This window comes from Oncorhynchus tshawytscha, linkage group LG29 (assembly GCF_018296145.1).
Source record: "Oncorhynchus tshawytscha isolate Ot180627B linkage group LG29, Otsh_v2.0, whole genome shotgun sequence".
NCBI classification, from domain to species: Eukaryota; Metazoa; Chordata; class Actinopteri; order Salmoniformes; family Salmonidae; genus Oncorhynchus; species Oncorhynchus tshawytscha.
This window is the reverse complement of record NC_056457.1, coordinates 24,036,635-24,048,207: the sequence shown is the minus strand read 5'-3', so window position 1 is coordinate 24,048,207 and position 11,573 is coordinate 24,036,635. Positions and strand designations below refer to the sequence as shown.

General features: G+C 42.1%; 2 protein-coding genes across 3 annotated transcripts; one reads left to right on the top strand and one right to left on the bottom strand.

The window, feature by feature from the left end:
• Positions 1 to 4,692: 4,692 nt before the first annotated feature.
• Positions 4,693 to 9,045, bottom strand: LOC112227707 (ubiquitin carboxyl-terminal hydrolase 12). Of its 2 annotated transcripts, none has more exons than XM_024392531.2 (10): positions 8,905 to 9,045; positions 8,424 to 8,667; positions 7,312 to 7,392; positions 6,946 to 7,159; positions 6,563 to 6,798; positions 6,283 to 6,359; positions 6,083 to 6,166; positions 5,802 to 5,999; positions 5,632 to 5,710; positions 4,693 to 5,528 (listed from the first exon to the last, which is right to left on the bottom strand). In XM_024392531.2, the coding sequence occupies exons 2-10, from the start codon at positions 8,469 to 8,471 to the stop codon at positions 5,427 to 5,429; spliced, it is 1,119 nt and encodes a 372-aa protein (XP_024248299.1). In that variant the 5' UTR covers positions 8,472 to 8,667; positions 8,905 to 9,045; the 3' UTR covers positions 4,693 to 5,426. The 2 variants fall into 2 exon arrangements, with proteins under 2 accessions (XP_024248299.1, XP_024248300.1); XM_024392532.2 differs by having other exon boundaries at positions 9,009 to 9,027.
• A 54-nt stretch (positions 9,046 to 9,099) lies between these two features.
• LOC112227709 (60S ribosomal protein L21) lies at positions 9,100 to 11,573 on the top strand. Its single transcript, XM_024392533.2, has 6 exons — positions 9,100 to 9,208; positions 9,964 to 10,042; positions 10,241 to 10,302; positions 10,427 to 10,539; positions 10,991 to 11,141; positions 11,450 to 11,573. The coding sequence occupies exons 2-6, from the start codon at positions 9,976 to 9,978 to the stop codon at positions 11,537 to 11,539; spliced, it is 483 nt and encodes a 160-aa protein (XP_024248301.1). The 5' UTR covers positions 9,100 to 9,208; positions 9,964 to 9,975; the 3' UTR covers positions 11,540 to 11,573.

Here is an 11,573-nt window from a genome sequence, read left to right as displayed (position 1 = left end):
GTTTTTATTTAAGCCATTTTAGAATAAGGCTGTAACATAACAAAATGTGAAAAAAAGTCAAGGGGTCTGAATACTTTCCGAATGCACTGTAAATAACATCTCAAATGTATTGTGTCCTATCTGATACAAATGGAAACAACAACACACACTATAACTTGCCGTTGTGGTATGGAGTAGCCTTGTGGTGCTTACCAATAGGCTCTATATAAAGTCTAATTAAAAACTGTAAAAAATCCTCAGTAAATGTATAATAAGTAAATAATAGGCCTAAATATGAAAATACAAACCATGTAATAGGAAGCCTAAAAGACATGCACCTTTACACTATGCACACATACAGTATATACAGGGAGGTTATTGATAAGCCTGTCTTTACCCAAACCTCTGATTGCCTGCACTCTTAGAAAAAAGGGTTCCAAAAGGATTCCTTGTCTGTCCCCATTGGAGAAATATTTTGGGTTCCAAGTAGAACCCTCTGTGGAAAGAACCAACATGGGTTCTTCAAAGGGTTCTCCTATGGGGACGGGGTCGCCCAGGGTGCCATACAAGCTAGAACCGCCACATACACTTGAAACAAATAGCCAAACCGAAAACTGCAGACAAAAATGCGTTCTGCTACTAAGATCAGTGAAATGTCGGCTAAACTGACAAAGGAGTGAAGAGTAGAAATCTCAACTAGCAAGCAAGTCGCATCAATGAAGAACGCGAAGAGGGGGATGATTCTGGCAGGGGGGGATTTCAGCACAACAACCGTACGGGTTATAACTCACACCACCAAGTGTCTGTTTTGCAATAACGCATAACAGACACTTTCCGAATCCTGGTCCTTTGTAGCCCTCTCATACCTTCTCATTAGTCTCACCATTAATGTTTTATCATCTATGGTTCTTCCAAATGCACTGACAGGTTGCAGTAACAATAGCCCGCCCGTCCATTCATTCATCCATTCATCTACCGCTATCCACAGCCTACCTAGACTCTGATGTTCGGTCTAGGCAAAAGTGCGTCCTTTCTGTATTTCCATGAAACGCAATTGATAACGTTGGCGGCAGGTGCGGTGCCTGGATCAGATGGAGATGCAGCAGTAGCATCGGGGGATGGGTCTTTGCTGCTCTGAGTCCCAAACCGGCCAGACTCGGAGACGGGTCCTGTTTGTTCAATAGGCTATCCCCTACCGGAAGAAGAGGCAGCAACAGTTCAATACCATGGCTTATCCGTATGTCTGCACACACTGCTCAAGGACAGAGACAGATAGGAGTGTGGTGCGCAACTATCTGCGTGTGTTCGTGAATGGCGTACCGAACACCCCTGTGGGTCATCGGTCTATTAAAACAAATATATATATATATTAAGGTTTAAGGTTTATGAATACTTTTTTGTAGGGTTACTGTCAACATTATTTCTTGCACTATATATAATAATAATGTTAATAATATAATAATAATAATAATAATAATAATAATAATAATAATGAAATAATGTTGACAGTAACCCTACAAAAAAGTATTCATAAACCTTAAACCTTAATTTCTATATGTAGCCTACTATGAAGCTAAGTATTTGTTTCTTGGGCTTCAAGAATGTGACTCATCAAAGTGCCTTAAGCTTTGGAAAACATATAGGCCTAATTGAACTGATTGAAAGTAAGGGGACATCCGTAAACAAATGCTGTCGTCAAGGCTACACTGGCGCCAGTGCAATAAGTGGAGTTTATGTTTTCAATGCGCATTTCAGACTAAGAGCAAAATGATTCGTTCTAAGGTAGTTCTTTATGAGTTTAGTTTAGAAAATTATCTCTCCGGAGAAGCGACAGTTAGAGAGATGGTTAAAAACAACTTGATTGCCAATGCAACATCAACAACTGGGCAGAATGGAGTGGTGGTTCAAATACAGCAATTCTGCAACATCTTTAATTGAGCCTCTCGCATTCTCCTTAACAACACCTGTTTCAACACGTCACAGAAATCGATTAATTGTAGGCATATATGAACTTCTGGGACAGGTCGTCTGTATACTGGACAGCCAATACATTGGAAGATGCAAATATCAACAGTCCCTTATCTCTGGTATATCTAGGCATGCATCATTCAAGACTACGTTTAAATTGTGTGCTACTTAATGAACATATAATTCACAAATTAATGTCTCAGGAGGATTTAAGAAGACCAGGGGAGTATCTCAAGTTAGATTTTCATTAATTTACCTTGATTGCAGCCCATTTGTGTAGTTCAACAATAAATAGTGGCTAAATGTATGACTACGTTTTCCTCATTGTTAGACTATTTGATGTATAATTTGTATAAAAAATGTATAAATATAAGCTTAATGTCGGCTGAATAGTGTATAGCTATAGATAGTAGGCTATACTGCGTAATGAAACAATCCATACTAAGCTAGTGTTTTGAGGGTGGACTGTAGTATTTGGCATTAATAGACGGGTTTTTGCTAAACAACTTTCTATCCAAGCTGGGAGAAGGCGCAAGGATGGCTCATGTCATATAGGTTCAGATAGGCTATACAGGACAGTTGAATAATTAGTATGCTTTGGATCGAACATTTATTTTACAATATGCAATGTTTGAATTTCCAACTTTAAAGATGAACTATGCAAAAAAAATAGTTCGCCTATTTTCAGATTATATGACAAAACAAGAGAGTTTCGTGTAGAGAATCGTTGTACCATCAAAACCGCTGTGAAATATATTTTCCAAAACCAAAATTTTATTTTCAGATGTTTCGAAGCTGGTGTACAAAACCGAAAGTAAAAGATGTAAAAGATGCAAAAGGTAATTTAAGCACAGGAAGCGTAGAAATAGCGCATATAGACCAGATAACCTAGTGGTTAGCGCATTAGGTTAGTTACTGAACGGTTGCTGGATCGAATCTCTGAGCTGACGAGGGAAAAATCTGTCGTTCTGCCGCTGAGCGAGGCAGTTAACCCGCTGTTCCCCGTGCGCCGAAGAAGTGGATGTCGATTATGGCAGCCCCCGCACCTCTCTTATTCAGAGGTGTTGGGTTAAATGCGGAAGACACATGTCAGTTGAATGCATTCAGTTGTACAACTGACTAGATATCCCCCTTTCCAGATCTACCGCTTCTTAGACTTGCTTTCAATGATCATGACATACCTATAATTCACATTTCTATGTGAATTTGGTTGGTTGCCCAAAAAGTTGCATATTGCAGCTTTAATTACTGAACAATTAATTACATTGTTGCCGTCAGCCAGCAGTCTAAATAATGGCAGCCTTGTGACACCTTGTATAGTTTTGTGAAATGTTAGGCTTAACGTGAGAAAATTAACTCTGCAGGGGTCCATAGAAACTGCATTAGGCAAATGCCAGTGTCTTTCTCTTTTTTTAAGTGAAGGGACGGGTTATTGTTGGTTACCAGGGTGTGGTATCACCATTTCCATTTCCTGCAGATGTGTGAGACAGGTTTGGGGTTCATTCTGACTTGGGCTGCAAATTGCTCTTTAATTCCAATTCAATTGAATTTTAATTGGCCACACCCCAAAGTAAAAATAATTTTAATTGAAATTGAATGAAAGGAAGTCGAATTTAATTTAATTAATTAAAATTAAAATGAATTATTCCCCATAATATTTGTATTTATTTATTTTGACATCCTAGCCTATGGTTACCAATACCATTTAGCATAAGGTTGAAACATTACATTTTTAAAACTCATTAGTGGTCACATTCTAAGATCATGTTGGGGGTTGTCTATAATTATATTATTTAAATAATTTCCCAGAATGCATTAGATCAAACTGCAGTATGGAACGGAACACTAACATCTCATGACAAGGAAAAAAACACATTTGAATTATAATCAAGATAGTATGCTATTTGAAATGGTATGTGTATTCATTGCATTAATAAGTGACATATCTTTTTGATAAGATTTGTCAAATGAGACTTTCATGTTTCACATCTCAGTTGAATTGTTTTGAATTAAATTCTACTTCCTACAATTCAAAATGAATGAATTTTAATTAATGATGTGGCCAGTGAAACTTTGCATCTTGAAAGTCCAATATCGTGAAAATGTAACTGCTTACATGCAAAACATTTTGGGCCCATATCAACAGTTGTCTAATGAAAGTATGAACATATATTTTTTGATTTTCCCTTTCATTTGTTTTCTTCAGTTCTATAATGATGGCATGTAGTTTTGATGTGGAGCGCTTCTCTCCACTTCCAAGCACCCCTTGGATTGCTATTCTGGGCATGTCTACTCTAACTACAATCTGTGTCAGCCACAACCCCCTCCCAATTCTCATCCCTCCATCTTCTGTCTGCCCTCATCCCACTATTCCAAACCACTCTCGGTTTCTCTGTGCTCGAGGGCCTTTGCTTTCAATCAATGAAAGGAAATACATTTGCAATATATTCCCATTGAGTAATACACTCAGATCAGTGATAAAGTATTTATTCAGATGTCTCTATAGGTGGCTAGTCTCCTACAATGAGCTGCCCTAGCATAATCTAGCCCTGTTGTTGTTAAGGCAACAGTGGGTGGGCTAGGCTGCAGCATCATGACTGGGGGTGTGAATGGATTAAAAATAGACTGCTATTGTGCTGTTGCAGTATGAACCTGTAGTGACCAGGTACAACCACTGACGGGCAGTGCTGAGTATAGATGAGTCATCAGTGTGCACCAGGAACCTGTTTGCGTTACACACACACACACTATTTATTAGATTTTATTATTTTTTCTTTAAAACAGAAAATGAACATTTCACAATGACCATTTCTCAAGCAAACCCTCACATAAACCTTTCCAACACCTACAAAAAGGTATCAAAAGTGCTCCATAGTGTCAATACATGTTCTTCTCAAGGTCTTACGTTCTTTCCCCCCTATGATAATATCATCTTATTCTTCTAATAATATTTATACAAATACCACATTTTGTACACGGTAGAAATACACGACCCAAACATCCCACACTTGGAACACTCGCCTCCACCCTCCTACTTCATGCAGTAAACTGGTCTACTCTGACTGGGCCCCAGCCAGGGAACAAAGCAGTGTTACAGTCTGAGGGAGTGTGCAGACGCTTGGCCGATATTACAACACATGAATCATTAAATACCCACTCACCCCACCCAAACACTCATGCTATAACTAACGCCTCATTCCCAAAACCTCTGTACAACCCTCATTAAACACCTTTCGAACTCACAAAACTTTGATACAACATCCACTGATCCTTTGACAAAACTCTCCCCTGTAGCTGCATCTCCAGCCTAAGTGACAGGGTGTGGGAGGGCAAGGGGGGGGACTGACTCCGAGGCTGAGCTGCAGTAGATCCATTTACACAGGTTTGACTGACACCTGTATGGTCCATTATTCCCACTGCTGAGGCACTGGGCTTTTCTCCTCCGCGCCAATGGGAGGCGCTGTCCTCTCCAGGGCCAGTCAGTCTCTGGACTGGTAGAAGAGGATGTAGCCTGACTCAGAGTTCTTGGAGATCTCAGAGGTGAGGCCATAGAACTCCTCTATGGCCTGGGCGTCTATCTTCTGCAGAGGGAAGGAGAGACAACATGGATCAGTGGGGTCACACAAAACAAAAGGGCGCACACATGTATGTTCTCCCGCACGCACAGATACACGACTAGCTTACCTCTACAATGTCGTCATCAAACAGCAGCCAGAAGTCGTGACTCTTCACAATGGCGATGTAGTGTCCTCGGTTTGGGCCACTGAAAACAAGACAATGCAGTCATGGACACACTCACACTCTTTATGGTCAGTTTGGATACTTTTAGACAACCTTGTAGACACAATACGGACCTCCCACAATGCACCACGACAGCGACCAGGTCGTAGAGTCTCTCAGGATTGGTTGCGTCTCCTGAGGTGTTGAAGAGGCGGAGCTCCAGAGGGAAGACGACGCGATAGGACAGCTTGGTGTAGCGCTGCAGCTGCTCCATGTACTTAAACCTCTTCAGGTGTAGAGCCAGGATCATAGGCAGCTTCTTCACTCGCATCCTGGGGGCGCACACACAATACCTTATAGTAGCGATTAAAACTTATCAAAGAATACTTATGTCCACAACACTGCCAACACTGACCTTTTGTGTGCCTCCTGTTTGCTTCTACATTCTTCACAGTAGTACTTATACTCACTGCAGAGAGTCTCTGTGTTACTAAACCCCCTGGAGGGAGCGAAGGAGAGAGAGATCATGGTACTTGGAGTGACATGGAGAAAGGAGCAATACACAGGTCAGTCAGTATGTAATGTGTTATTGTAGTTAGGTGTTGTAGATGTTACCTGAGACAGTGTGTGATGGAGGTGTTCTGTTCCACGTCCACTGACAGGTCCAGGAAGTCTTCGTCTTTGCTGCTGATCTGTAGGGAGAAAACAACAGCAACAACAACCTGTGATGACTAGAGCCAGACAAAAACATCATTCAGTCTATCTTCATGCCAACAGAACTTGAGCCTGCCTTCTCTCTACAGCGTATCACAGACAAGTATTGCATCCTGCTGCCCACAACAATAACAGAGACATCACTAGTTGACATGGGGAGTCAGACTCAGACGGTAGGTACCGTTTCGCAGGTGAGGCAGCGGGTCTCGTTGGTGAGGGTTCCCTGGAAGATCTCATGGACCCAAGTGGAGGGGGGTGGGGTGTTACTGTTGTGGTTCTGGGAGTCGAGCGAGCCATTGGCTAGACGGCCGTTGGTCTTGTCCTGCTTCCTTTCCTCCTGCAGCAGGTCAGCAATGGTGTTGAGCAGGTAGTTCAGGAATTCATGGGCATCCTGTTGCATGTAGTTGTCAAACAGCTCTGCAGGGGTAGAGGAGAGGGGGAGGGAACAGGGGAGAAAGGGGAGTGTGTCAACCTCATGTCCACACCCTGGAACACATTTTCAACCATCCACTTCTTTCTCTATCTCCCCCCTCCTGAACTGCAAGCATACTACTGCCCTCTCACCATTCTCCTTGCGTAGGCGCGTGATGAACTTCTTGGGTGGTATGACTCCCACCTTCCTCTTCTGGTTGGCGATACTGTGGAACAGGTCGGCCAGGCAGGTCAGCAGGTTCTCCTTGCGTCGGGGCTGGCTGCGGTAGGCCAGGATCTTCTCCCGGAATGGACGGCAGAAGTACAGAGCCTGCAGCACCGAGTTACAGTAGCAGGTGTTCCCAAACTGCATAGAGGGGGAAATACATGAGGAATACAGAGAGTGAAGCTGAGAGCTGGATGCACACTGATTTTAATCATCTATATGCAGAAGGCAAATGTGATCTGTAACACAGATTATGCAGACATGTGCATGTGAACTACAGCACTCTCACTTACGTTGACCAATCCGAAGTAGTGCTCGTTGACAGGGAACTGCTCTGAGCCAATCTCTTTCTCCAGAGCGGAGGCATTGGCGCCCTGGAACACAGAAACAAAGTGCTGATATTTTTTAGCATAGGTCTATGTGAGTGTGTATCAATGCTATTTCATATCCAATGCCAATGGCTGTCAGTGGGAGTGCAATTCTTTGATAATGGAACATGACTGACATAAGCAGCTTGTGCAAATGCACTGCAAACAGGATTTCCTGAGTAGACCTACATGGCCAGAGGTTGGTTATGAACACAAAAAATAAAAACACAAAAACCCAATGCATTATCCAAATTAATGACGTCTGACAAGTTTGCCACACTAAGGGGTTAGCTATCTTTGCAAGACACGGAACAACATGTCAGTCTTGTCTAGCAATCTAACGCGCAGCTGATCATGTAGTCATCCACTGTGTTCCAGAAACAGCTCGAAGTGGCTTGGTTTTCAGGACGATAACTCACTGTGTCATCCATCAGTCACAACATTGTGTCACCGTAGTTAACTAAAACTAGCTATCTGGAAAGTGTGCTACCTAAATTATTATTGACATGCAGGAAAAGTACAGGTGTGAGCAAATGCATTTTCCAATTGTGACCATAAATGAACGATGGTGGTTGTGTCCAAATGCCCTGACACCCACACTGTTTTACTGCAAAATGAATGTGTAAGCTAAACGCGGTAACTACAGCGGTGCTGAAGCCGCAGAACTATGCGGTGCGGTCAGTAGGTCACATTGTGGGCGGATATGAGCACAGCATTTGATTTATTGTTTTCGCTAATTAAATGTAAGATCATACATAAACAGCTAATATATAACAATGTAGACCTACGCTACGATATTAACGTAGCAATCATAGATAGCTAGACTAACTAAAGAACGTGAAACGAAAACAAGATTGTCGTGTCAGTGAAGCTACTTAGCTAACGTTAGCTAGCTAAGAAAAGTGACTGGGTAGCAACGGGAAAGTAGAAGATTTTTAACCATCTTCCCTGCCACGCAATATAGACACAACATAACCGCGGTTGTCATGCCATCCTCACATCACTTTACATTTGTGTAGTAGATGCCATTTACTCACCATGGTACAAAAAGAGGCAAATTTGGAAACTGTCATTAGGATTTCCATTCGCCCAGCGCCATCTTCCACCCAATCACCGCGCGGAGGCGAGGAGGACCCTCATGAGGGCCCACTGCTGGACTGGCGATGCGAGCTCCGCTTGGTCTTAGCGCCGTGTTAAAACATACCCATCCGATGTCCATGTTCTGTGGCGTACATTATATGAAACGCACACATATGCCCACACCTGCAATTCCGGACACAGCTGTGTAGAGATTGACGAATGTAATCAATGTCAAACCAGAGTCAAGCTCACTGAATCTTTGATCAGGCTAACGTTAAGTTTTGAAAAAGTCCAATTTACTTGTGTAGCTAGCTAGTTATATAGCTAGCAATCTGCCACGGTCAGCAGTTCATACATAAAATATTTCGATTAGGCACAAGTACAACAACATATGCATTTCTCCCATTCATTTAGCAAACAAAAGTTGTAGCTAGCTACCAGATGAGTCGTTTTACCACTCAGTTCACTGACATGACGCTTCACAGTGCGTCAACACTCCAATAGAAAGTCAAAAATTATCTGATCTGAAATCATCATTTTACCCAAGCCCGGTGTGCGTTTAGTCATTACGGTATAAAATCAACACTGACATTAGATCAGCGTAAAGGGGATAAATCCATTCGACAATTGTATTTTTGTTCGGGCAATATGAAGGCACTCCTGAATTCTATTTCAGGAGGAGGAGTTTCGGGGCCTTCAATCTCTCTTTCCGCTGTACCCGCCATCTTGTGAGCAAACGGGGGTAAGATGTGTTCCGTTTTACAGCCCGTGAAAGCATAAAATTACGTCTTAAATGTATGTAAAGACATTGATATAAGTATGTTAAAGCATACTCTACATTTGAGGCCAGAAATAATCCGTTAACGAACGTCTGTATGGCATATATTAGCATGTAGAATGAATGGGGTAGCAGCGTGGCTTCACATGTGGGCCTAGCCACTGCAGTGTATGCTAAATTAGCCGGTTTTTAGGGATTTAAAATGGCATAGCCAGACAGCAAATATGTCACGAACCGTAAAATAACAACTAACGTTGAAGCAAAAGTTATTTTGTCAATCAGGGGTAATGAAGCGCTATCGGTTTTGGGTAGTTTGCGAGCTAATTAGCTTTAGCTAGCTCTGTCGTAAATCTTGTATTTTGATTGTTGCCATATTTGAAATGTCCCCTTGTAAAAAAAATTTTTATTATTAACGTTAATTTTATAGTAGCTAAGCTACCGGTGTGTAGATTTTCTTTGCATTTAAGCTAACTTTGTCAACAGATTGCAGTTGTCAGGTGACTGTTAGTCAGACCAGGGTATTGTAAGCTAACTAGCTAAATGTCATAGACAAAGTTTAATTACGTTTTTGTATGTGACAGTATTGCATCCATTGACTTGACTAAATCAGTCTACATAATTCTCAGCCACCCTTGTAACCTTACATTTTACAGCCACTGTAATAAATAATTTATACTTTGCCATTGGGTTTCTCTGACATTTGAATATCCATGTTCCAGTAATCAGGCATCATGACCAACACAAGAGGCAAGAGGAGGGGGACGAGGTACATGTTCAGCCGTGCCTTCCGCAAGCATGGTGAGTTCATATCAGAACGACTGAAGATCTATTGGAATGCCTTAGGTCTCTAAGTTATTTAAAATAAATAACTCGGGGCTAGGGGTGTTTCTGGCATGAATCCACACCGGCATAGCTTTCATTAGTTACTCTTGAGTCCATCTTAGAATGTCGTTTTGTTTGGCTGTGCCAAACATATATATGTGCTTTGTTCCTCAGGCCCCATTCCCTTGTCTACATACATGCGTATTTACAGGAAGGGAGATATCGTTGACATCAAGGTAGGCTTTGTTCCACCTTTCTGAGTGTTTACTGGTAGTGACTGCACTTACAATGAATTAGTTATGTTTTTCACTTTGGACTTCCCCCAAGCAGAATTCTTAAGATTGTGAATTTCTCCTCCAGGGTACAGGTACCATCCAGAAAGGAATGCCTCACAAGTGCTACCACGGCAAGACGGGTAGAGTCTACAACGTAACCCAACATGCTGTTGGCATCATTGTCAACAAGCAGGTCAAGTAAGTACAATGTGTGGAGGGGTATGTCAAATTGTCACTATCTGTTTCCTTTCCAGCTTGGCCATGGGATGTTCTTATATTGAAGTTGCATTTGATTTCTTTGTAGAAGAAGGTTTATGTTTGCAGAAGTCTGTCGCATCTGAACACCATCTTCACTTTGAAACCAGGGCTGACCTAAGTGGTCATTCACGTGGGGGACAGTATTTGTCCTTCAGCCGGCCAAGTACTTACTGTATGTTTGAACTAGGGTTGTTGGAGACGCTTTTTATTTAATTTTTTTTACAGATTATTTCGCCATTCGTTGGAAGTTTAATGTTTTCTGTTAAGTCAGGATGTCAATTGCTTTGTTTACATGTCATAGGTAAATGACCAGTAGCCTTTTGTATGTTTTGCAGACAACGTCTCTGAATTTTATTTCCGAGCTGAAAGCCATGTCCCCTTCTCTCTGTAGGGGTAAGATCCTGGCCAAGAGGATCAATGTGCGTATTGAGCATGTGAAGCACTCTAAGAGCAGGGACAGCTTCCTGCAGCGCGTCAAGGAGAACGAGAAGAGGAAGGTGGAGGCCAAGCAGAAGGGCACCTGGGTGGAACTGAAACGCCAGGTATGTAGAGCACATTTACCTGGGCCATTAGCATTAATGTTGAAATGCTCTAAGTGTCCTGTACACCCTTCAGGACCATGTTTGTCACTATTCTACATAAACAGTCCAGATTGAAGATCTAAAATGAACATTAATGGTGATCTAGTGGAATGTTGCATAACTACAGTTCTGTTGCTTGTTTGACGCATTCTGTAATGTTAATTCAGCCATGTCATTATTTCTAATACATAGTCCTTTGAATTGTTTGTATTTGAAGTAGTGGCATCTCATCTATACATTTGTCCTTTCCTCCTGGTCTCCCCCTGCAGCCCACGGCTCCTCGTGACGCCCGCTTCGTCAGCACCAAGGGCAACGAACCCCAGCTGCTGGAGCCCATCCCTTATGAGTTCATGGCATAACTGTGCTGACCAAAATAAAAATGTTTATACACAA